This window comes from Dicentrarchus labrax, unplaced genomic scaffold (genome assembly GCF_905237075.1).
Source record: "Dicentrarchus labrax unplaced genomic scaffold, dlabrax2021, whole genome shotgun sequence".
Lineage (NCBI taxonomy): Eukaryota > Metazoa > Chordata > Actinopteri > Moronidae > Dicentrarchus > Dicentrarchus labrax.
Genome location: NW_026136709.1, coordinates 14011894 through 14038741, shown reverse-complemented (window position 1 = coordinate 14038741; position 26848 = coordinate 14011894). Strand labels below are relative to the sequence as shown.

General features: G+C 44.2%; 1 protein-coding gene across 2 annotated transcripts; it reads right to left on the bottom strand.

The window, feature by feature from the left end:
* Window positions 1–144: 144 nt before the first annotated feature.
* Window positions 145–26285, bottom strand: boc (BOC cell adhesion associated, oncogene regulated). Of its 2 annotated transcripts, none has more exons than XM_051410952.1 (18): window positions 26039–26285; window positions 12941–13069; window positions 12183–12455; window positions 8640–8786; window positions 7561–7704; window positions 6799–7092; window positions 5853–6125; window positions 5494–5762; window positions 5233–5398; window positions 4617–4676; window positions 4088–4297; window positions 3565–3740; window positions 3234–3456; window positions 2947–3132; window positions 2643–2854; window positions 2469–2551; window positions 1758–1909; window positions 145–1281 (listed from the first exon to the last, which is right to left on the bottom strand). In XM_051410952.1, the coding sequence occupies exons 2-18, from the start codon at window positions 13050–13052 to the stop codon at window positions 1112–1114; spliced, it is 3150 nt and encodes a 1049-aa protein (XP_051266912.1). In that variant the 5' UTR covers window positions 13053–13069; window positions 26039–26285; the 3' UTR covers window positions 145–1111. The 2 variants fall into 2 exon arrangements, with proteins under 2 accessions (XP_051266912.1, XP_051266911.1); XM_051410951.1 differs by lacking the exon at window positions 26039–26285 and adding an exon at window positions 20529–20662.
* Window positions 26286–26848: the final 563 nt, after the last annotated feature.

The following is a 26848-nucleotide window of genomic DNA, read 5'->3' as shown; positions in this document are numbered from 1 at the left end:
ATTTTAAACTAATTTGACACATCTGTAGAAGAATTGCAAAGCAAATTATTTGTTTTCAAAGCATAAAAAAAGAGCATTTTAATCATAGTGTGCAGCCTGTAGTTACCACACATAAATATCCCAAGAAAAGATGCACAAAACAAGTCAAATTTTGTAAGCTTTTATTTACATGCAATAGTGCTCCAGCATGTGCAGCCACAGAACGGCTTCACTTATAAGGGGAGTGTAGATTCAGGTTCTCCTTCATTTTGATTGCGGATGTCTCTAAGACTAATACTTATGCACCAACCTGTGAGGGAGTAATAATACTGACACACCTGTCACAGCGCCCTCACCTGGCAGTCATTTGGTAACCAGCAAATGAGTAAACACAGAAGTGGTTGCAGTATAAAGTTCAGCTTATCAATGACTGAGTTTAAGATAGTTTCCAGAATCTCTCCCATTCAGTGATTTAAAAAAATAACATAAAATCAAAAAAATAAATAACTATACAATATATAATCTCTTGCACACTACTGAAACAGAATGATTTACGTTGCATACACTTGTTAATAGTTTGTTAATGATGAACAATGCATAATACATTTGTGTTACTGCTATACAAAATGACAGACAGTTGTATTTTTGAAAATGTGACATGGCAACAAAAACTAAACAGCAATGAAGCACCTCTTAATTACAGCATCAGACTGGTTTGAATGTCCCTTTGTTTCTGTTGAACATAAAGCTAAAGTACCTAAAGTCCAAACATTTAGGATGGAGGATATCTTGTGAGGAATGACGTGAGGAGGGTCTAGACATGAAGTGCTGAAAACTGAGGGGAATCCCCTGCAGATTTAAGGTCCCCTGACTGATCTTCTTCACATGAGGAATAACGTCTCAAACTCGCTTTCCTCCACAGGAAATGCAGACAGCATCACACGATGGTACTCCCGTTCTCCATGACGTATTGAGAGGGAGGACGTATGAATAAAGAGTCTTTTTTTCAATATGAAAATAACCTTATATACAGTATAATCAGACACTTATGTACAAAAGCATAAATATATAAATATCTGTGATACAAAAATAAATATTCTCTTTTGTTTTCTTCTGTTTGTTTAACAGTCTTTTATGCATCTGTTGTGTTGCCTGTCCCTTCGTCCTCAGGGGCTGCTTCATTTGGGAGGATGTTCACTTCCTGTATTGTTGTATCTTGGGATTGTGGCGTTGTGGCTGCTGAAGATGATGTGGTGAAAATCCCTTCGTCTTCTAGAGAGAGAAGAGGAAAGGACGCCGACTCTGCAGAAAGAAGCAGGAAGGAATGAGAGCTGGTCAGAAAATGTGACGATGATTTTGTAGTATGCAAAAAAGGATACTGATTCTAAGGTTGGAAAATGAAGATAAACATGTTGAAACAGCCAAAATTAAATCCCCAACTGAAGCATGTTAGTTCGCTCTTGAGCTCGGAATCAGTGTGTCATGAAATGATCTCAACCAGAGGTCCACTTACAAGCTTTTTCACATCTTTTAACCGCATCTGTGCCAGCAATATCTGAAGCCAAAGACCATCTTTGAGACTGTGAGATGCAGCGGAATGCTCCAAAAAAGCTTTTATGTGGTTAACTGTAAGTTGAGATTATTTTGTCACACTTGATATATATGTCTGCACTGCAGGATCATCAACATCATCTCAACATATGAGAAAATACATGTTCCAAATGTGAAAAAGATGCACAATTAACGGCATCTATTATTTCAGTCAACAACAGACTTACTGTTAGTGATGCCATCCTCTGCTTTATCTCCTCCAGAGAAGTTGCCATCGCCTCCCAGTTCCTGTGAACTGAAGCGCTGATGGGATGAGTTGAGGAGCTGAAGAGTGGAGTCATCAGGAGGACAGCAGCTCTGTTCATGAAGATCTGAACCACTTAGGAAGACATAAGAAAAAAGGTTTATATAAAATGTTAAAGGATCAATGACTGTTTAGTATAATTTTACATTTCAAGTCTATTTCTTCCATTTGACAGACAAAACTACAGTGATTGTGTGTTGGGCTTTCGCTACACAGTCTTTGTAGACATTGTGTTAGACTAACACACTGATAAACGGTCAATATTTTATTTACAATGGCAAAGTAAATAGTAAAAATAAAAGATAAGAAAATTATATTTAAAAAGCAATAACCAGCACAATTGTGTCCAATAAATACCTGAGATGATTAATATATTAAAAAAAGAAATAATTTTCTGCTAATTGATTAATTGACTGATGGTTTTGGCTCCAGTTTAGGTACGAATTCCTATTTAAAGTTCAAATATCATGAAAACCATTTCAACAAAGTCTAAAAATGTCATTAACAATCTGTTTAGTCTACTTTGAGCAGTGTTTTTTGCTTCCCCATTAGTTGATTATTTAGTAATTATTGCATAATGTCCCTCCAGTACATCACAATACATACTGTATGTGAGTTGTGTATGTGAATATACCTGGTGGAGTAGTGGTAAAGATGTCCATTTGACACCGTCTGTGGCAACAACGTGTCACACTCCATATCACAGTCCACCTCCTCCTGCAAAACACAAGCACATTAAGATCATATATTCAACACTACTGGACTTAACAACCATTACATTAACAACCTATATTGAGCATCTTTTTACCTGCTGCAGCCCCGGCAGGCAGTGTGTGGCGTGGTGAGGTTTGCCATTTGGAGTGTATTCTCCGTTGGCTGGGTAGACGCCATGGGGAGCCGTTATGTGGCCATCCAGCGGGCAGTGGCCAACCAGGGCAAGTCCCTGCAGGGGAACCATGGTGTACTGGCACGACGACACAGGGGCAGCCACAGCAGGAAAACACAAATCCGATGTTTGCTCTGAAGTAAGCACAAAAGGAGAATTACACAGATGTAAAGGCAAATAATTGAATGACTGAAGACCTAAAAAAGGAACCGGAAGGAGCACTCACTCTGTTTGGCCCAAGCCCTCCAAAGGCAGAAAGGGATGAAGGCCACAATGATGAAGACGAAGGCTCCGAGAACAATACCGACTATGAGGTAGGGGAGGTCACCGGGCCGCGGCACAAGTCCGTTGGACTGTCCAAAAACATGGTCTGGGGTCTCTGATGGATCAAGCCGCGGGTTATTAGGACGAGCTGAGGAAAGAAAAAAGTGGGAAAATAGATGTAAAAAAAGAAAGTTCAGACTTGATAAAGAGAGCATGTTACAGCTAAATGTCCCAAAAGAATGACCTCACCTTTCGTTTCGAGGATCACCACGTTGCCAAATTCACTCTCTCCCTTCTCGTTGAAGCTCTGCATCTTGATGTCGTAGGCAGTCTCAGGCTGGAGGTCACTGATTTGATGCCAGTATCTGTCTCCCTCCACCACATCCTTCTTATAGTCACTGTCATTATCGCTGTCGGTCGGCCGGTAGTAGATGTAGAAACCGTAGATTGGCGTGTTGTTTACAGGAGTGTACTGTTGAAGAGGGGAATAAATCTTGTTACAATCACAATGAAAAACGTATTGACCGCAAAATACTAACTTTAGTAGACAAAAACAACATATTTTCTTCCAATCACTCACCGTCCATTTGAGAATGATTGTGGTCTCATTGATGGCTTCATTGTAGGTGATGTAAGGTCCATCAACAGGCCGCTCATGGGTTCTCCCACCCACCACAGTGTATGCCTTCGAAGGGGCACTGGGAGGACTGGAACCGATTACATTCACCGCCACAACACGAAACTTATAGGATGTACCTACAGGGAGAGGGCTAACCATTACTAATGTGTCTCTGGGGGCTGCCGAGAATAAAGCTCTACATTGTGATGACGAATGTTTGTTTTCACATTACTTTATGTTTTCCTTTTAAAAGAGCAAACGCAATGTTGACTGCGATTCGGTTATGGTTTTGACTGATGGCAGCAATTACTGAAATGACTGTAACAACACTCATTATGCTGATGAATTTACAGGCTGTGGGAGTGTAATTATGCAGGACATCATCACTGTAATTATATGGTACGACATCCTACTTCCCCCCCAACTCCACAAAGTCAGATTAAAACGGCGGTGAATAATGACAACATTGTTCAAGATGGCCGACCTTTCTCGAGGCCCGTGATCTCCACAGAGAGCCGCGATGGTGGGATGTTTTCCACCGCCGTCACCCAGTCCTCGCCTGCCTTCTTCACCTTCTTGTACTCCACCCGAAATGACTGGATGGGGAAGCCGCGGTTACCGCGAGGAATCCAAGTCACGTATGCCGACGTTTCCGTTGCCGTGGAGACTGTGGGCTTGTCAGGGGCTTCAGGAGCTGCAGAGGAAGAAGAATGGTGTCAGATAGAGGACAAGAAAAGACATAAACTCTCAGACAACACTCTGTAATTATGACGGTGACGGCAAAACACATTACATTCAGCACTTACTGAGAGCTCATCCTTCAGAGACGGAAAGGAAAAAGAGGTTGATAAATGTTAGTCGAGAGGAGAATGGTTAGAAGTTCAGGCTCTTGCTGTAAAACAGTATCTTTTAACATTTATTTTGGTAGATGGGATTCTTATAGTTAGTATAGTTAATAAGAGGTAGAGTTTGCAAAGTGTCATAGTGAGGCACAGGATTGGAGGGGTACTTACGAGAGAGGCTTGGCGAAGGAACAGCAGGGGTTTTCGGTGGGTCAATTTGCCCTTTACGAACTGAAGACAGAAAAACACAAACAGTTAGATAAGTGTCTAAAAAAAGGAACAGCCTTTGTAAAAAATTTATTTTTATTTGATTATTTTCTAAAAAGGCAGAAATAACATTAGATAAGCAACTCTGTGTGGTTGTACTAGGGCACTGTGCTTTGAATTAAATACTAATGTCAGCATGCTAATACAATATACCAATGCTAACATGCTGATGTTTAGCAGGTATAATGCCTGAGGGGAATGTTGATGATTAATTCATCCTGAGAGGGACATGAAGGTCTGTTCCAAATTTCATAACAATCCATCCAAAAGTTTATTATTTTACTCAAAACCACAAATGTGATCCTTATACGGGCACCAAGTCAGAGGGATTCATCCTCTGGAAACCATGACTCCATGACCACATCTGTACAGCATTTAATGGTGATCAATACAAAACTTTGATATATCAATCAGGACCAAAGTTGTTGACCAACCAACATTGTATCCCTATAGTCACGCCACTAGCCCAGCAACGTGTACATATTTAAAACACTTTATGACTGATCTGATAGTGTCGTACCTTTTCCAGTTCTGAAGGTCATCATAGCAGGTTGTCCCAGACCTGCACAGTTTTTGGCAGCCATCTCCACCTCATACAGGCTGTCTGGCTGCAGCTTGACCAGAGGCAGCTTGTGGAGAGAGCCTGAGATACTGCTGGAGGTCCACTCTGCTAGAGGGTCACCCACCTGAGACAGAGAGAGACACAGTGATGAGTTACAGACAAAGAAAGTGTATATAATGATTCATTTTAACTGAGAATGCAGTGAATGGATTGCGGTACCTTTCTGTATTTGACCATATACTCCAGCACAGGGACTCCTCGCTCATTCCGAGGCCTCCAGGTCAGTTCATAGTAGTCAGCTTTGCCAGTGCGTGGCTGGCTGAGGATGATGGGGGCATCTGCAGGCAGGATCTGTCCTGGTAGCTCAGAGCAGTCAAGAGGCAACATGGCACCCGTGGCACCAGGCCTCACAGGCGGCTGCTCTCTCAGCACCTTATCTGGGCTGAGTGGCCGATAGATGGAGGGCAGCTTCCCCCTGGATGTAATCCCTAGAAAGAGAAACAGACATACATCATGAAATCTAAATAAAAGAAATTAAAGAATCAGATCTCTGATAAATTACCAACTTTCTGACTTACCAGTTGATACTGTGATGAGGCGAGCGGAGGCCTGCGAGCTGCCCACCCCGTTCTCAGCCATGCATTGGTACAGTCCATCGTCCTGAGGGCCCACATTGGAGACACGCAGCACCCGGGAGGTAAGGCGGTGGCGAGGAGACGGGGAAAGGGGACGGGCGTTGTGAAGCCACATCACGGAGGGAGTGGGTTTACCGCGGGCCTGGCAGGTGAAGCGCACAGTCTCTCCGTACACGACCTCCTGCTGCTGCAGCTCCACCGTCACCTGAGGAGGCTCTGCAGGAGAAACACAAAGTCAACAGGCTGGTTCGTAAGTTTATCGGTAGCTTGAATGTTCGGTGTCTTTTGCTTGATAAATGACATGAATAAATAACCAATGATTAAAATTGTTTATGCTCCAACAATTTCACGTGTATGTGTGTGTGAGTAAAATCACAATCATGCACTGGCGCATGTGTATGCGCAAAGCCTGTATGAAAGGGGGGTATATAGAGCCAGTCAGGCGGGGCCAGGCTAGCTAGTTGATGGTTGGCTGCTTGTGAATCAGAGTAAGACAGAGCTCATTACAGCCACAGCAGCTCTCTGGCTTTAATTAGAGCCAGCTGCAGAGAGACAAGCCCACAACACACACACACACAGACACACACACACACACACACACACACAGAAAATCACTGTAAAAACAGTCATCCATAACCTAGACACATTCAATCAAGTCTTGCTACAGAACGGAGAGCTCTGTCTCCACAAACTTTCTTACAAAGCACCGCCCGCTTCTAACACACACGATTGCGTGCACACATACAGACCCCTCGCCGCCAAACAGGAGTCAGTCTAATTATTAAATCCACGGCAAAGACAAGACTCTACTCATAAAAGCCCTAAAAAAAGCCAACACATGGACATGCTAAAACAACTTTCCTTCACTCCACTCTTCCAGGTTACTCACCAAACACTTGTACATCATAAAGCACCGTCGCAGAGCTGGCTGAACCGATGCCATTGTCCGCTCGGCAAATGTAAGTGCCAGAGTCTGCCTCGCCCACTGCGTCGATCAGCAGGTTGCTAAGCAGGAAGCGCGTGTTGTTGTGGGAACGCAGGTCCTGCCCATCTTTTGCCCATATAACCTGCGGAGTGGGGATGCCACTGGCCACACACTCCAACACCAGCCGCTGGCCTTTGGTCACCATGATGGAGCGAGACGCCGGCGGGTAAATGATCCGAGCTGCTTCTGAGGTGGAGCCTGGAAAAGATGAGGACAGTCAGGGTAGGAATACTTTGCCAGCATGATGTGAAAAAGTCTTTTCCCACCCTTCTCCATTTCTTTGAATTGCTTGTATATGTGTTGTGGCTGAAACTACACCCTGAATACAAAAAGGATTTAAATCACAATGTGAAGTCAAAGCACTCTCATCTCTGCCTTTGAAGATGCAAAAGCATGAACCGTGCACGTCGTCACCTGTGACTAAATGTGTCCTGGCAAGAAGATGATAAAAGTCAAACTGAGTTGGTGAGTGTGAGACACATGTGCACCACATGTGTCTACAGTAACAGTCGCAATGATCTCTTTCCTGATGTTACACAGTTAATATTTCAGGATGACCCTTGGCTTCTTTTTGCACATCTTTAAATTGTGTTTTCATTAGCACAATCAGTGCTAATAAAAAGTGTTATGTTCTGTCTCAACATCAGAGTGTTGGAGATTACTCACGGCGTATGCGCAGGCGGTCAGCGGAGATGGATGTTTTAACCTCCTGAGTGACGGGGTTGTAAGCAGCACACTTGTACGGTCCCTCATCGTCCTGCGTGGCGTTGGCTATCTGCAGGTTCCCTGAAGGCATGATGAGGTAGTTCCCTGCAGGAAAAACAAACACACAGATGTCAGAGCGTGTTCTTAAAGCCTAACAAACCCAAGAATGAACAGAGTGTACACTTATGGCCTGCTCCTGTCAGGGCAGTTATCACTTATGATGGGCTGAAGACAAAGATTCAAAAGGGTTTTATTTGTCTCTTGCTCGTACAATATGTGCAGTGAAATGCAGGATGGCATACTCTTGAGGCTGGGCTATAAAGGCTAGTGTGCAATAAAGAATAATAATTACAAGTAGAGTAAAAATGGAAGGAAAAAATTCAAATATGAAAAATTCTGAATATTTGTATTATTAGTAGTAGTATTACTAGTGTGTGTAAGGCCATCTTTCCAGGATATAAAACTTACATTAATGTCACAACTGTGAAGAAAACTGCAATAAGATTCTGTATACACTGCAGTGTATACAGAATCTTATTGCAGTTATTGCAGTGCATACAAATGAGATCAGGTTTCACATGCTTATTTTCAAACTTAAAAGTGGGAAGGTGCAAACTGTGAAACACAGTGTGTAATCGGAGTACTATGTGCCATTCCAGTGCATGTTTGCACTGCCAGCAGAGACCACATGGTGGCGGCCCAGAGTCTGACCAAGAACAGTCAGTGAATGCTCTTCAATGTGGTATTCATTTCCTCAGAGATAAGCTGCAGATATCAGTACCTACAGCTCCCAGGCATCATCAGCATACCAGCCACAAACCACTGGAGCTTTTCTTCTCTTCCAGGCAACTTAGAAGTAAATAGTTTGAAAAATAAACAACTGCATTCCCATGTTTCAACATTCTCGAGATAATACCCTTATCACCGGTTTTATGATGGGTCAGATAGCTGGATTATAGCATTCCGGTAAATTATGAAGATAGCATGGGAATCAAGAGGGAAGTAGGGAGAGATCCTAATGAAGTGAAGCAGCTCATTACCTTTGGATGTTTCCAGCCACTCCTGTTTGACACTGTAGCGGACCTGAGCCTTGGGCTGGCTTTCGGGGAGGTGACATTCAATAACAGCCGTGTTGCCTTCATCGACCTCGATCTCCTGCTGGTCATCTGGCTCAAAGTCCCGCAGCTCTGCAAAACACAAAGGCGAAGGGGGAAAATGTCAGTGTTGTCACATCATTGCAGCACAGTTCATTCTTTCATCATCTTAATGCACAGTGTAAATCACATCTAACTGCACATGTATACAGTCAGTCCTCGGCTTTAGAAGTAGAAAACCACATTATTATGAGCGATAATAAACTCTATAATAACTGTGCTGTTTCCATATTGGGTGTCTCTCACATCAGCCTGTCCCCATTGTATCGTAACCACATTCCCACAACGTCTCTAATGCGCCCTTCTCTTTGAAAAAGAAACTTCTTCTACCTCTATTTAGTGATTTCTTTCCCCACTGCTTGTCTTAACATGATCCGTCTTAAGACTTAAGGCACTCTAGCTAATTTTTCTGTTTTACTCATTTCACGTCACTTTGGATAAGTCCAAAGCCTAAAAGTGGTGTCTGTAACATTCGAGTAGGTGTCATTAATCCTGTCAAACATTATACTGCGACTGGAGCCGGTTCAGATTCTGTGGGAAATGGGGCGAGTGGGATTACTGGGGCCATGTGCTGCGTCCTGCAGACACACAGTCTGCACAGCACAGACACTCATGTGACCTCTGACCTCCTAAACCCCCCCGCGCTTGAGCGGCCTGGCCACAGGGTCAAAGGTGAGAGGTGTCTGTCCTATAGAGTTTCAAAGAAAGATATCCAGTTTGGGTTTGGGAGGAAACGGCAATGCGTTGCTCTTAAAAAGCCAGAGGAAAAAAAAGAAAAACCCACAAAAATTTTAGCGTGGGGATGCTGCCATTTTATAGATTTGAAGCAGAGGGAAACTAAAATGAGACTGAGAAAACAGGAACAGCACAGGAGGGAGAAAAAAAAGCAACAACTGGAGAAATTTGTCATGAAGGAGTCCAGCAGTGAAATGAAAGATAAATACAACTTCTCCAGGAACGTAATTAAACATCTACCAGCCTTTGTTGATTTATTCTTAACAAACATGGCTTCTCTCCATTCTTTCCAGAGGTGCTATAACTGGTGTGTTTTTCTTGGACCGGCCGCTCTCTCTGGCAAGAAGACCAAGCTGCTGGTATATACAGTCAGCTGATGAGACTTTGTATACAGCTCTAATTCAATAAGTGAAGTTTGCTTAAGGTCATGGTATCTACTGATAGGGACATCACAGTGATTTACTCAAAGCACTGAACAAACACCTTCACTGCAGGCGACTGATTGACCATGCATGTTGTATCCATCCGTGTCTGTGAGCTTTTAAATGGGGAAAAATGAGGGATATCAGGCCACACACACACACACACGCACGCACGCACGCACGCACGCACGCACGCACGCACGCACGCACGCACACAAAACACAACTGCATCTCCGACTCTGTTTCAGCTCTTTTTCTGAAAGATGAGAATCCCAGCCAGGACATGTCAAGCTAAGTGGTGTGTGTGTGTGTGTGTGTGTGTGTGTTGAGGGGGGAAAAAGCCTTAAAAGAGAGACCGTGCGGTGCTCCATTTGCTAAATCAATCAGGTGCTGTTTTTACAGCCACCCCCCCTTCTCCTCCTGCCTCCCCCTCATATCTACCCATCCCACCTTCCTCCTCCTGCCTGCTTCTCCCAAATTCCTCCAGCTACACCTTTTAACCCCCCACAACTCATACCGCCCCGCATTCTTCACAGGAAGAACCCCGCATGGGTGCCTCTCAGGTGTGTGTGCGTGCCTGTGAGTGTGTGTATCCTGCAGGGATGCAGGATTGATGATATTCATAAAGTGAAGCGGACCTCCCGCAATGGCTGCTTGGCAAGGCAGACTTAAATATTTCTAGAGAGACAGTGCATTCATCATCTTTATGTGTAGCAGTAGGAGGCCTGTGTGTGTGTGTGTGTGTGTGTGTGTGTGTGTGTGTGTGTGTGTGTGTGTGTGTGTGTGTGTGTGTGTGTGTGTCTGAATTATAACATGTTTGTGCAACGTGTTGTGTGTTCACGTTGTGCAGATACATGTCTCTGTTTTCTGCAGCAAAAAATGGGAGGGTGATTGTCTGCACAAGAATTCAAGCGAGGACCTTTTAACTTATGCCAAAAAAGCACAGATTCTTCAGAGTCGGATAGCGAGGAGGGTCTGGAATCAACCTATCCTGATCACAAAAAACATGTGCGTACAACTAAGAGGGCTCACATGGAAAGGCAGGCACGTACACACTCCCCGTGGAGCAATTCCTTAGGCGGTTTCGGGGTGGCCGAGGAGAGACCGTTATTAAATTAGAGAAGTTTTTGAGGGAGGCGGGGCAAACAGTCTGGCTCCACATGTGGTTATCTCAACACGATTCATCCACTATTGGACCTATCAATAACTTTTACTGCCTTTGTACACGCTCCGCAGAAACCAGAGGAAAAATAAAAAAAACATGAGAGGTAAAGATGACAAAAGGGGAGGGGAAAGTGAAAGATAATGAGGGAAAGAAGGGAGAAAGTGACAGGGTGAGGAGTGAAACGTGCAGAGGAAGAGAAGTGAGTGTGTGTGTGAAGTTATGGAGGGCTTCAAGGAGACAGAGAATGTGACATCACGTCTCATCTTGTGTGAGGATCTTGTCTCGACTGGCCTAAAACACCTCCAGTCTCTCTAGCTATGGCAGCCTCATACATCACATCACTACATGTAAAACAATACAGTTAATAACACACACACACACACACACACACCACTAACACACACACACACACACACACACACACACACACACACCCCTTATCTCCCCCTCTAGCTTTCTAACCAATTACGGGGCCATAATTTCTGGCGAGCCCTGCTGTCGGGCCCTGTGGAGAGGAATGTGGTGTTGTGGGGAGCAGAGGGGCCGATGGAAGCAGGGGGCCCCGCAGGCTGAGTCCTGGTCCCCTCTACCCCGCTCTGACCGGCCCCCGGCCCCTGGGTCCGCTCCATTCCTCTGGCTCAGGTTACACAGCTTCAGGCCCCCCTCGCGGTCCCATGATGCATATCAAATGTAACACCACACACTCAGACCAGCACCGCACTAAAAACGTCAGCAGTGAGAATAATTCACTTTAACTCCATTAGATCACTATGACACTGCATAAAAACAGCTGTAATCTGACTACACCGAATAAATACTGCCTGACTTTCTGGAGCTAATATCACTAATCAGTGATGTGCAACAGTTTCTCAACATCAGCAGAATTATAGTTGGACCTCAGTAAGGATTACACTCCGCAGTGGAAAAATACAACGTTTAGAGTGTATTGGTGAAGATTTTAAGCAAACAAATACCGCCCCTTCACTGTTTTTGTTCTAACTAGACGAACATTAAGTCAAAGGCGTTCTTTGGATACTCCGACAAACCAAAAAGGGGCCCCGTGTGTTTGTGTTTATTTGTCTCAGCTTTGTGTGGGTGGCTACTCACTGGCAGCAGTGACGTTCGCAGGCACACTAGCCAGGGCTCCTGCGCCGGTGCTGGCCACACACTGGTATCTGCCCAGAGTCAGGTTGGAGAGCGCGGGGATGTACAGGCTGTTGGGCCCCAGCACTACACCCAAATCTCCATCCAAGAACTCCTGGCCGTTGAGACGCCAGCTGATGTTGGCGGAGGAGGGTCGGGCACTGCAGCGCAGATTCACACTGCCTCCCAGCTTCTGCACCACAGACATGGGCTCCTCAGTGAACATTGGCACCTCGTCTGAAGAAAACATTAAACAAAGCAGTCAGAAGCAAATTAAACTACAATGTTGGGCCAAGAAAAGCTTTTTTTGGCCAGTTTTGCTTGATTATCAAAATAATTGCTGATTCATTTTCTTTCTATTTACTGAATCACTTAAGAGGCTAATCGTTGCAGCTCTACATACAATACTTCTCTTCTTTTCCAGTTCACCCACGGTGGCTAGTGTGGCTAATGCAAACTACACCGCTTCATCAGTTCATTTCAAATAAACTGCTGTTTCTGCTGCCAGACACGTACAACACCTCCCTCTCTGTGACTGAGCCAGAATATTTTGTCCCTGGCAAGATTTAGCCGGCACCAGGTGTTTGGAAAAACTAATGTAAAGGCATTCTAGTGAGTCAAGGCAGCAGTGTGCATTTTGAAGGCACAAAAAACTAAATTTTATTCAGATATTTATTTTACTCAGAGATCCAGTTCTTCACCATCTCAGATTTTCTACTTACCGGTGACGGAGGCGCCGCTCTGCAGGCAGCATAGTAGTACTGCACCCAGAGCACACAACACTGGAGCTCTTCTCTTTTTCATCCACGGAGTCCAGTCTCGCTTTCCAGACATTTTCCATACACTACCCCCTGAAACAAACACACAAAAAGAAGGGTCAGAGGGTCATTTACAGACTTGGTTCACTCAAAACAAACAGCATAAGCCACTTTCCTTCTGACTGAAACAAACACGCACAGAACTGCACGGAAAACAAAGCCGCCAAAATTCAACTTGCAAACATACATCGTCCATCTAAACAGTCAATCGTGATTCATGCATAAGCTGCTCTCTACTTCTATCTTACTTGTATACACACGTACACAAACAGGCAGCCATTAACGAAACACAACCCAGGCGAGGCGGGGAGCTCTGCAGTACCCTCAGCAAAGCCAAACTCCAGACACAAATAAAGCCTTTCTTTTCTGCCAGCCCCCATCTCACCGCTGACCCAATCTCCTCCGCCTGTACCCGCACCCATCCAGCCTGCACTCATCAAAGGGGCGCCCTCATTCTGCGGGGCGTAACCCGACCCCTCCACCTTCCCGCTCAGGTGTAACCGATACAGGTACAGGGTCCAGGAGGAGGAAGGGGGAAGAGAAGGGAAAAACACACAGGCTGCATTCAGAGAGTCGGGACAAAGAACTACTAATGAGAGGCAGGATGGATGGGGGGGGGGGGGAAATATATATCACAGCAGCGAGGAGTGTGTGAGAGATGGAGGAGAGGAGGGGTCTTTTATACTTCAGTGCAGTATGTAATGGGAGGAAAATGGAGAAGACGATGGTAATGGTCAGTCTATTAACAGTTAATGTAGAGAGGGGAGCGTTTCTCTCTCTCCCTTGTCGCCTGCTGCCAAGTTTCCCGAATTCTTTCCTGTCAGGTTAAACTAACAACTTCCCGTCAGGATGAGGAGGGTGGTCCAGCAAAACTGAATCTGTATTACTCCCCCTCTCCCTCTCTCCCTCATATACATACATGTCGCTGAACATGCACATACTCAAGGGCATACACTGTCCTGCGTCGATACAGAAACAATGGAAGCACACAACTTTCTCATACATATTTGGTCTGATCTTATTATGGCAAGGGGATGATTAATGAAGCTCAGACACTAGGGACTACACACACACTCACACACTCACACACTCACACACTCACACACTCACACACTCACACACTCACACACTCACACACTCACACACACGTAAGGGGCCAAAGCAGGACAGTAAGAGAATGGAAACTCTTACATTGCACCTCCATCATCTAATGGCAGCAGTAAAAATGTTTAGCTGCCTGGCACATTTATTGAAAATGAGCAAAGCAGCAGGCTGATGGAAAAACAGCTGTTAACTAACTACGCCAACTGTCACACTAGGCCACACATTACTCTGCTACATTTTAACAGCATATTATGAATTCTCACGACAGGAACAACTTGCACAAAAACAACGAGGAACTGTAACAATTTGTCGACCGATTTGTTCATTTATTAAACCTGTAATAACTGATTTTCTTGGCCACAAGGGGGCAGCAATAACAAACTGTAAACAGAACACACGTCACATTTTTAATTTGATATGGCGAACTTGTTGGCAAACAGTTGCATATTCACACATCCAGCCAATATAGCGCCCACATTCATTCAATCCATGTCCAATATTCACTCAATGTGCGTGCTAAAAGTTTTAGCTCTGTTTTTGGCCTCCTCCAACTCCTGAGGGAAACATCTGGTTGCTAAATGTTCTGTCTGTTGTTTGGTGTTGCGCAGGTGGCGTGCAGTTGGTTTTTAGGGTTATTTTGCTGAAGAAAGCTGCCTGCTGTAGCCAAACAAAGCTGTTGTAGGAGCAAAACTGGTTTACTCTGACATTAATATTACAATTATACTGTACATTGTTATTCTTGCATTAGCACACTTATTCATACATCCAATTCTCAGAATTATTATTCAGTTATTATATTGCTGTTATTTACTGGATACATATATTTACATGTCTTATTTTAAAAATTTCTATACATGTCATCACAAACTGTAGTATAATGCCCATATTCTTTACATACTTCTTATTCTTATTCTTTACTCTGATAACTTCTCTTTGTTTACGGACTTGAGCAACTGTAATCCAACTTCCCCACTGGGATCAATAAAGTATTTCTGTCACTATGAGCGACCGCCTGCACATACATACAAACATAAAAAGTCATGTAAACAAAGTTATTGATTATAGCTAATTTGAGTAAAAATGCCAAACATTGGCTTGCTCTAGGTTGCTGCTTTTCAGTGATTCATGTAACCGTAAATTAAACATCTTTGGCTTTAGACTGTTCTCTCTGGCAAACATCAGAATTCAAAATTAACAATATTGAAAATACCTGTAGTTGCAGCCCTACATACATATAGAGTTTAATTTACTCACTCGTCCACTCAGAGTGGCCCATCAGTAGTGGGCTCGCTCAGTAAACAAACAGCAAGCTACTGTGGAACAAGGAGTGAGCAAAGCCGAAGGCCTGTGGCTTCTGTGGCCGGTCGCTGTATGGACACAACCAGGGATGGCTGCCCATAAAAGACACATACATCTGTATCGAGCACCTGTCCCAACTGTGAGAGTCACTAACCATAAACCACACCAGTCAATCTGCTAACTGGACACAGCAGGACACACAACCCTTATCACTGAGACCCCTTTACCAGTCCAATATCTGTCTTTCACACACAAATAAAATCAGCGAGACAGAATCAAAGATAGAGTTTTGTTATAATGGCGGTATGAGAAAGACCCTTGTACATCATCACTCCCTAAAAACAGCCTTACTCCTCTGAGTCTGTCTGTCTGTCTGATTCATTAGTCAGCTGGGTCCTGTGTTTGCTTAGCGGATACCCTGCCTCAAGATGAAAAGTTGGCCTGACATCTACGTCCAACTTTTTCCATCCATCCTTCCCAGAGAAGTCGCAGACAGACAGAGAGAGAGAGAGAAGAGCCTCCTACGCATCAGCGAGACTGATAAAAACCAGAGCACACACACACACACACACACACACACACACACAAAGACAGCTCCCCTAAATCAAGAACCAAGAGAATGTGTGTGTTAATGTGTGCCTGTGACTGTTTTATTTCAGATTCACCAGCGAGGAACAACGCTGTGTGGCAAACACTATGTGGGAGAAGCTTTGTGGTATTAAAACATACTTCAGTGACAGTGCAGTGAGGAGAACTGTGTGAACTGTTCAAATCTGCCAGACCCAGAGCAAAATTATGATTACAAGAGGGTGAATCTATTTCTGTAATCATGTTGAGGGACTGACGCTTGACTACTGTGAGATCTGACTTACTTGAGGGAGTCAATTCTTACATTTTGACTTGGTAAAATTGATAAAATATAAAAAAATATATATTCTATGAAGTATTGGGAAAAAAGTCTAATTTGTTATCAGTATCAAAACTCAGCTACTGTAGTGGCACTAGTATTAAAAAAAACTTAAAAAGACACCCAGCCCCTGCGACAGTTGGCCCTCACGTGGTCACACTTTGCGTATTGTTAGATACATGCATTGAATATAATATAGGAATATCAGTGCACATACTGCCCTCAGTAGGTGGATCAGATATTGACCATGATGTCCTTGATCCACCTTAAATATAGTTGCTTTATCAGTGTCATAATAAATATTCAGCTACATTTAGTTTTAATTGCAACAGCAATCCCGGGCCTCATGTTAGCTTGCATAAAAATTATGTGAGCACTTGGTATCGGTAACTATCCAGAGTGAAGGCAGTTGGATTGGTGCATCCATTTCATTAACACAAGAAAATGGTCAAAGCATGTGTCATTTTAATGGTAAACATGGAAAAGCATCTTGACTTGTATTCTGGTTATGAAGACTACAGACTAGGCTCTTATTACAGGTGTGTGTATCCTGTTCGGTGTATACATTACAGAGAGGACTCAGTTGTGGCGGTGGTGTGCAGGCATGCATCATGAGTGTAGGTATGTGAGTGCCTTGTCGTTGTGGGAGAGAGTCACTTGACAGAAGTTCATTGTGAGCGTGCTAAGTAAAGACACCGGGGCCCCTGTTCTCCCGGGCCACTGCCAGTCCCATTGTCCCCCTGCCTCCGTGGATAAATTCATTTTGACAACCCTGCTAATTGGATAAAACCAGACTGGAGCCTCCTCCCTGAGCTCTCACATTCCATCTGCTTTCTGGCATGAAGAGGACACACTGGAGGGGAGGTGGTGGTGGAGGGGTAGCAGGGTAGTAACTCCTTCTGAGGAGCTGAGCTGTTGAATATTTATCACCTTCCCAAACTCCCCTCTTGCCCTCCCCCCCGAGTTTTACGTCTTTTTACACCCAGTGCCCACCACCCTCCCTCCCTCCCTCCCTCGAAGTTCTCCAAACACCACAAAGCCCCCCCTTTAGATAAACACATGCGGTGTCAAGTGTGAGGAGTGCCGGGGGTTCAACTGCCCCACTCGGGCCCGCGGCCCACAATGCCATGCCGCATAGCTGCCATGCGGGAGGCCGGTTGCCCCTGGCGACGCTAACAGGCAGAACGCACCTTAATAGAGTGGAGAGTCATTGTAAAGCAGTGAGCCGGTGCACGCACAAAGACCCCGCAGACCCCTGGAGAAAGGGGAGACGCTACTCTGAAGGGCCCGGGGAAGAGCTGATGGGCCCTGCTCAATGACCAAAGAGAAGGAGGGGTGAGGGGGCTCAATGACCAAGAGGTTTGAGAGTAGTGTGTAGAGAGTTTGGGGAGGCAGGGAGGAAAGGGGGGGGGTTCGATGCCTTTAGGGATTGATGTAAGATGGGTGAAGGGGGTTTATGGAGGTAGTGGGGGGGGTGGAGAGGTTGACTGAGAAAGCAGAACGGCTACTCAAATTAATAGAGAGGATGTCAACTGGCAGGAGGAGAGAGCAAGGCCTCGTCAATGAGAGGGTGTGTTCGAGAGAGCGTGTGTGAGAGCGTCGCTGAATGTCCCAACATATTTTCCCCTCACTCTGTCAATGTGTTTGCTGGGCTCTCGGTTTGGCCCGGGTCTGTGCTGAGTGGAGGAGGATGAGGAGGGTCCAGAAGTTGCTCAACAAACCAGCATCACTCCCAGTTTACCATCAGACCATCGCGCAGGGAAAGAGCAACAAGACAGCAACAAGGAAATAATAGTTAAGCATAGATTGGGATGCAACTAACAATTTATTATATTATGGATGACTGTATTAATTTCCTGCTAAATATTATTCTTCCCAGAGCCAAATGTGACTCCAACCAACCGTCCAAAACCTAAAAATATTCAGTCCGGGCCTACACCACGATCATTTTCATTATCAATGAATCTATTCCTTATTGATTTATTAATAATTAATTGTTTGGTCCATAAAAAAAAACTTAAAAATGTCCCTCAAAATTTCCCGAAGCCCAAGTTGACATATCAGATGTTATCATTTGATAAAGTGGAACAGAGAATTTCAGGATTTGTTACTTAATAATTAATCGACCAACAAAGTAGTTGCCAATTTATTTTCTATAATAGACTAATCAATTAATCTCAAACAAGTATTTTAGTTGATGAACTAACAGATTAATCTTGTAATTGTTTCAGCACTTAATCACAGATGAGGAAAATTAGTTCTGTCACCCAAAAATCAAACATCAAAAATGAAAATATGGCCCGGCCTGTTGTGGGCTTTTAATCGATACACAAACATATTGATTAAAATTAACTACAACTGGTAGTTTATTGCTATATGATCAATATGTTTTTTTCACATTTATGAGATGAAAAAAGGATAAAAAGTTGAACCTTTAAAGTATAATTCTTGACAAATATGAATATAGTGAGATCATATTACTTCAAAGTACCGTGGATAATGCAAACTGAAGTGGAGAATCCCTTAATGTCTCTGTTGTACTTCACATAAGCAAAAAACTTGGCAGAGAACAAATCCGAAATCTATTCCCATCTATCTCTCAGACACAAGAGAACCTTCTGGAGTCTTATCTTGGCATGGAAATTCATGGCCCAACAGGTGGAGCGGGGGCCAGTCCAAATCCTCCACTCGAAACATCACTCGTTCTCATGCCATAAAATTACACATCAAAAGCATCTAAGCATCCCTAACGAGGTTGAGAATTTACCCCCTCCGCCTTCATAATACTCACACACACAGCACACACACACACACACACACACACACACACATATGCACACACTTCACAAAGTATTAACGAGCTATATGCCCGGCCAACCCCTCCTTCACCCCCCGAACCGACACTAACGAGCTACAGAGCGTCTCGAGGATTAACGAGAGGGATCTGGACAGGCCCGCCATGTAGAGGAGGGGGGCGTTCTAATCAATTAGGCACCGAAGCATTTGCATAATTTAGATAACGAAGCTGAATTAACCACGGAGAGCTAATTACTGTGCCATGGCGAACACACCCACCCACATTCCTCTGCCTGGTGTGGGATGCCAGCATGCCCACCGGGGCCATGGGAACAGGATGGGATCATCACTGCTGCTGGGGGAGTCTGAGCCAGAGAGATGGACCAAACGGGGATGTAAGGTAGCATTAGCCAATCAAATCAGAGAGACGGATGGAGGATGGATGGAGGGGAAGAAGGTAGGAAAGATGCCAAGACTGGTGGATGAGAAGAAAGGAGGAGAGATGGAAAGAAGGATGGATAGATGGAAGGAAGAAGGCACGTAAAAAAGATGATAGATGGGAGGAAAGATGATGGGTGACTGAGGCAAAGAATAAAGAAGCAATGATGGATGGATGGATGATGGAAGAAAAGCTGGAGAGGTGGGTGGATATGGATTGAAGGAAAGAAATATGGATGGATGAAAGGAAAGAAATATGGATGACAAAGAGATGAGTGGGTGGACAGAAGGAAAGAAGAGAGGATAGATGGATAGAAGGAATGACGAAACTAGTTAGTTAGACAGACACAATGACTGTAGTCTAAAAGAACTAGAGAGTTGAGAGAGGCTGAACTAAAAACTTTGACCACAACTCTAAAACTGTATCAAAAGACACACTTCTATGTATTTTTTATCAACACGCATAGAAAATCTTGATGGATCAATTATTTAAATCAGGAAAAACAACAACCAAACATTCCCTGGTTACAACTCTGAGTTTGGGACTGTTGTTCAGACAAAACCAGATATTTAAAAGACATCACTATGCAGAAAACACACAGTATGTGTGTGTTTTTTAGTGAAAGGTTTTGAGCAGCTTGAACAGAGCACCAAGAGTCTCAGAACATGGATCACACACGCACACACAGCACACACACACACACACACACGCACGCACACGCACGCACACGCACGCACACACGCGTTCCCATACCGTACTGGGAAAACTAACTAATACCCAGGATTTCACAGTACTCATCACACAAACACGCGCATGCAGTTACATATTTCATTTACCCACAACCATTCTTTCCCTCCTCACACACACACACACACACACACACACAATTGATGACACATAAGCAAGCAATCACACAAACTCCTATTACATGGTAAAAGTATACTCACAGTGGCACATAAATATGTAGACCTCAGGAAGTTTTTCCAACACCAAATGTCAACACGCAAAAAAACAGGCTACCACTTATCCCTGGCCCGAGAGATAAACTACATACACACCACGGCATTCGTGCATGCTAATATAGACTTCCATAGCTGTACATACATGCTGCCTGCCTCCTTGTGTGTTCCTGCGTCGTAGGGAGGGAAGGAGGCAGGGAGGAGGGACGTGAGGGGGTGAAAGGGGCCCCCCAACTCCTTTGGCAGCTCATGCATCAGAGTGAATGGAACCAATTATAAATCAAGAGCAATTTCTCCCCATTATTCAGCAGGAACCAGGAGAGGGGGGGAGAGAGAGCAAGAGACTGGCCCTACAACTCTCAGTGGGAGACGGAGGAAGGAAGAGAAAAGCAGAGAGAGTGAAATATTATATGAAAAACAGATATGGGGAGGCATTAGGAAATTGAGATAAGGCAGAAAGAGGGGGGGAGGCGGAAAGAGAGATGAGGGAATGGAGAAAGGCTGTAAAGTTATATGAAAACGGCTGAAGGAGAAAGGTTATTGGAAAAACAGATACGAGGAGGAATTAGTGAACGGAGAAGACGCAGGAAATTAAACAGAAAGCGAGGGTGTGGGGCGTCAACCGTGTTGGAGATGGTGCAACCGACTTTGACTGCTGGCTCCACGCTTATAGAGTGAAAGCTGCTGCTGGTCTGAAAGAGTTTCTTAAGAGGAGAAACAGCTGGAGGAGGTTTGTTTCAAAGAGAGCTCTCAGTGTCAGAAGCTGGATTTGTGTATGTGTGTGTGTGTGTGTGAGAGAGACATGGTAAAGCAGAGCTACCATTTGTCCTGTCACTCAGAGCTCACGGATGTGCATTATCCTACGCTCTGAAATATAAAATAAAACCTCTAACACACACACACACACACACACACACACACTTTGGGCAAAAGACAGAGGAGCGCTGTCGATGGAAAATTCCAGTTGTGATAACCTCAGGGGCCCAATAACTAACTAATCTGGTGCCCAGTGATTTATTCTGTTGAATCATGTCTTCTCCTGCCAGTTTGACATTCTTCAATGATGAGTTTTTTCTCTCTGGGGCAACACTTTAAATCTGATTATTGGTTAAAGCCCTGGAACACAACCCAGATTCCTTGACGTTTTTGTCTTTCTCGTGCTTTTATTGTTTCGTTCACACATGCTCGAGACAAGAATACAGAACTCAGTTAATATTACGGCATGTAACAGGAGTTACATTGCGCAAGAACTAACTGATAGACCTTGAACAAGACTAATAAAGCTAGCCAAAATTAGACATTTTAATAAAAAACATGTGTAAAAGACTTGACTTTTAGGCTTATATTCAGTCCCTGTCTGAATGCAATCTTGTGCCTGTGTGTGAATGATCTATTAGAGCGTCTGGGTTGCTTTTGGCTCGTAATAACACCCCCTAATCTTTGTCCAAATATCTGCTTAGCACACACAGGGCTATTTGTCCACACACACACACACACACACACACACACACACACACACACACACTCTTCTTACCCGAGTCTGGAGTTGATCAATGATCTAACAGCACTCACACCAGCCTCACAATGTGTGTGTTTGTGTGTGTGTAAGAGGGAGAGAGTGAGAGTATGGCCACGGTAACTTCATTATCCAATCAAGGGCTTCTTGACTTTTACTTTAAGTAGTGGAACAAATCAACTCAGCTGGTTTAAAGGCTTTGGATAATCCCTATTAGGCGGCTAAGACAACGAATGAAGGCATGATTATATTTATGATACAGACACTGGACGGGCATCCACATATAGTTTCCAAATATTATCTGAAACCTTAAAAAAAAAAAAACACAGGACAGGAATCTTTTTTCCCCTCAGCTTTCATTCTTCTGTCCAATGTATCCTCATCCCAGCCTCAACAATCTCACTCTGTTTGATCGTGGCCTGTTTAATTAGCCTCTCCAACTCTCTGTCAGAACTTTCTCCTTCACTATTCCCTCCTTTTTTCTTTTTTTTTACCTCACATTCCTCCTTCTCCCTCTCCTCTCTCTCTCTGTGGTCCTGGCTGACAGGGAGGATCAGGAGGAGAGAGGTATGCAACCCCAGAGGAGGGGCCTGGACCCCGGCCACCTGCCGGTCCAGGTGTCCCTCTCTGGTTATCCGATGTCTGACTGGACACAGAACACCCTCCCAGGGGCACGAGGCCCAAGCTCCGAGCCTCCAATCTGTCAGCGCCGGAGGACTAATGCACCGTATGTCAACAGGCCAATAATGTCCGGCTCTGGGAAATGAGGCAGCCTTATTTGGTGAAGAGTGTGTTCCTTGCTAGTTTATGAAAAGTACATTAACCCAAAACCTCTTGATGAAATTATAAAATGCAAACTACCATCTTCTTTCTTACACACACACACACACACACACACACACACACACTTCCCTTCTTCTAATGCAGTAAGCTCAAAACGAGCCCACAGGTGAGGCCAGTTTAGGACCACAACGACAAGCAATACATTCCAGTGCAAAGAGCGCACACAAACACACACATATGTGTGCAGCAAAAGTCCCACAGATTCTGCCTGCAGGCTGTTATGACTGCATGAGTGTATCCGCTGTCATAGAGATGAAAGCATGCCCTCAGGAAGGATTTTTTTTTCTCCTTTGTCAATTAACGCCAATGTTACACCCTCTACAATAACAATGCTGCTTTCCAGCACCGCAGTAAAATCTCGGGAACTTTGGCTCACAAGTGCGAGATCGGCAACAGCAGTCCTCATGAAACTGCTGGCTGTTAGTAATCTTTAAAACGCATCTTGAAATCCATCTCCATCTAAAAAAGACTTTGATTTACATCCAGATGTAAAAACACACCAGGCTGCACAAGGCGCGAGTCAAACAAGTTAAATCCTATCCATTGACTCGTATTTTACATCACAGTTCAATATGGCACTAAGATATGAGCGAGAAACTCTATTGGCCGCATACCTAAATCCACACTGTAACCTTTTCTTTACAAGCTATAAACACATGAAAACTCAGCTCCTATAGACTAGATGAAAAACTATCCACTAGCTTTTGGACAAATGGAAAACTGGCAGCCTTTGTCTCCACTACATGTCTGTTTGGCAGGTAACCAAGATCAATCAAATATAATTTCAAGTTCCCGCTTCACTGTGAAAGATCCAGCTGCTAAAATGGCTCCTACATTCTGACATATATCAGGCTCTGTAACCAAAAGACAATAAAGTTAGTTTCCTGTCCTGACCTAGAGGTCTCTTTCACCTACAGGTATGCACATTATCAGTCCCAAAAGTCAAAAAAATTTAGGATTTTAGCAGACTTTAAAGGATAATTTTTTTCCCTCTTCTTCCAGGCAAAAGCTGGAAGTAGTTGTTTAGGCCTGGGATTTCAGCCTAAAGGAGTTTCATTTATCAAAACCTCCTGTATAGAAAAAAAACATGCTATTATAATACTCCTATGGGGATTTGAAGTGTGCCTGCGGTATTCTACTTTACTGTAATGGTATCTCACGTTCTCAGAGTCCGAAGTAGCACTTCCAAATTGCTTATTTGGTCTGAGCAACAGTCCAAAATCCAAGTTTTCATTCAAGTTATGATCAAAAAAACATTTGAAAAGCTAGATGTTAGGCAATCTCTGTTGTATTAGAGGGAAACTATACGTCCAGGCAGTTGTTTTGGCCATGAGCAGCACCCTGAAAGCATTCAGTATCATATATAAATACAAATAAGGATATTATAATACTCCTAGAGGGAGTGTGCCTGTGGTATCCAGTAAAGAAATCAGTCTACTTTACTGTTTTATCCCCTATAGTATGACTGTGGGATTTAAAATATCATGCTCACAGCTTACAGTAACTGGAAATTTAAGATTTTTAAAGACTGATTATGAACTTATATAAGTGTTTTTCCAGGCTCCACATAAGTAATCAAATGGGCCAAACAGTGTGAGAAATCAGACTGGAATCAATTAGTCCAACTTTGATCCACCCGACTGCCAGAGATGATCAAAAACAACAACAAAAACAACAACAACAACAAAACCTGCGACCAAACAACAAGAGGCTCCTTTTTACTGAGACCAATTAATTCCCTTATAAGCTGTGCGCCTAATTGGAGGGGGCCAGGCCATTCGTTTCGACTTTTAATCCAAGTGACATTGATTCAGAGGGAACAATCAGGCCCTCTTGTCTGATGCCATGTCTGTCACTGATTCGCAGAGGTTCTTCCATGCGAGGCAGCGGAGGCTAAATGTAATCCAAACAACAAAACGACACCTGGGGTTGGAAACTTGAGCCCCTGCGGCTGTTCCCGCATGCAGGCACTCCTCCATGTCCATGTACCCCCCCCTCGTCTTGTACCTCTACCCGGCCCCCACGGTGAGTGACACCCCGGCCAACACTCATTAGCAGCCCGGGGGATTAAGACAAACATTTTCTCATTAAAATCAGACCTTGAATGAGAGGATGATATCAGGAGAGACTGTCCTGACAGAGAGGCAGGATGCTGCATTCCTGGCTGCACCGAGCAGCTGTCAGTTTATTGGAGGCTTTAATTAGGTTTATTCTGACAACAGGAGCTTGGTTTTAGGGGGTGAAGGAGGGGAGTGGGGACGCACTCAGGTAACGTTGTTATGGTTTTTCTCTGCGCCAGTAATAAAGGTTGCGCGTACTAGTTTGTGCATGAACAGGATGGTGGAGAAAATACGGGATGTAGGGTAGAAATATACATAAAATAAAAAGGAAATTCAACAGAAGCATCATTAAGAAACTGGGATGAGAACATCACTGATTTGTCTCGCTTTGCCAATGATGTTCACTCTCTGCTCCCCAACCTACACTGCTGCGCTCTCCGATGATAATATGGGGGTAAATCTGGCACAGCTCACTACCCTATGGGGAGCGACTATAGGCTGCGGCCTTCAAAACGCAGACGCACTTTCCCTAAAAAAAAACACACACGTATGTCTCAAAAACACAGCTATGAAGCTCTGCAACGTGTCACACAAGGATGATTCCTCTCCACATACATTTATCGGGCTGTAATAGTCAGCAGATACGGGCAGAGAAGTAAGGAAAACTTAAGGAAAATACGGACGCATAGCTCATCCAATCAACAACAGGCTAAGTCCGAAAGCAAAGTTAACGTTTTCTTATTAAACGCAAATCTGAACCCGTGCGCCTAAACGCACATGTCCATCCAAATAAAGGAGATCTGCGGGTACAGAAAGTTTGTAGCAAAGTTTGTGTGAATCAATAAGCGGAGAAAACAAAACATATGTGGCTATCATAGTAGTCTCCAGCATAGTGGTGGTAAACTAACACCAAAATCACAACTTTCTCGATAAATAAAGTGACACACGAGTTGGTAAAGACTTCCGTCCGGATGAGAACACGCACAAAAGCTGGTACATTGATGTATAACTTTGTAAAACATGTTGATACGAAGCGTAACACCGCAAAAACATGGACCGCATGAAGGGATAAAACTTACCCAAACTGCTGTATTTGGTGCTCACACCCCGTTTTAAACCCGCCGATCTTCTCTTCGCCTTCTCTTCTTGCACCGAGTTTTAGTCCCCAGAAATAACTGTTTTTACTTCTCTTTTCCCTCTAAAGCCTCGCTGCTTTAGTAATTTACTGCGATGCCACCGACATTTTCTTCGGCTCCCCAAGTTCTCACATTGAAAGGCCGTTTTTGGATGACTGAGCTCTCAAACAATTCTCCCTTTTGCGACGCCTTTTCGGGTCCTCCCACTTCCCAAGCAGGAGGAGGGATTTGAACAATAGGGACTGGCTCCCAAAATCCCAGAGCTGGGTACTGCGCCGCCGTTTCACCACACTACAGATCCCTACTCGCAACCTATGAGCACTTTCCAGAGGTTGTGCGTAAAACTAGAACCCGGAGCGCTATTTATAAAGTAAATATAGGTATGTGTAATAGGAAAAAACTCCTTAAACTTAATTTCTTAAAAGCTACGGTGTCCTGGAGGAGAAAAGTGCGCCCCCTCCCCCCTCCTCCTGCCTCTGTTCCCCCTGATTTGGTATGCGTTGGTCCCCACAGAGTTTGTATTGACCCCCGTCCATTGAGGCCTGCAGGCCCTTCAGTGCAGCTGTGCAGTGCTGTGCTGTGTTGTGTTGTTGTGAACTGGACAGGCCCAGTCAGGACTGTGCAGCACACACACACACACACACATACTCATACCACAGTGATCACAGCTCGAACCCCCCCTGTGCTCGCTCTGGAATTCTCTTCTCCACTTCAATCAGCACACGAGGGGGAGCCGTTCCTGTCCAGTTCATT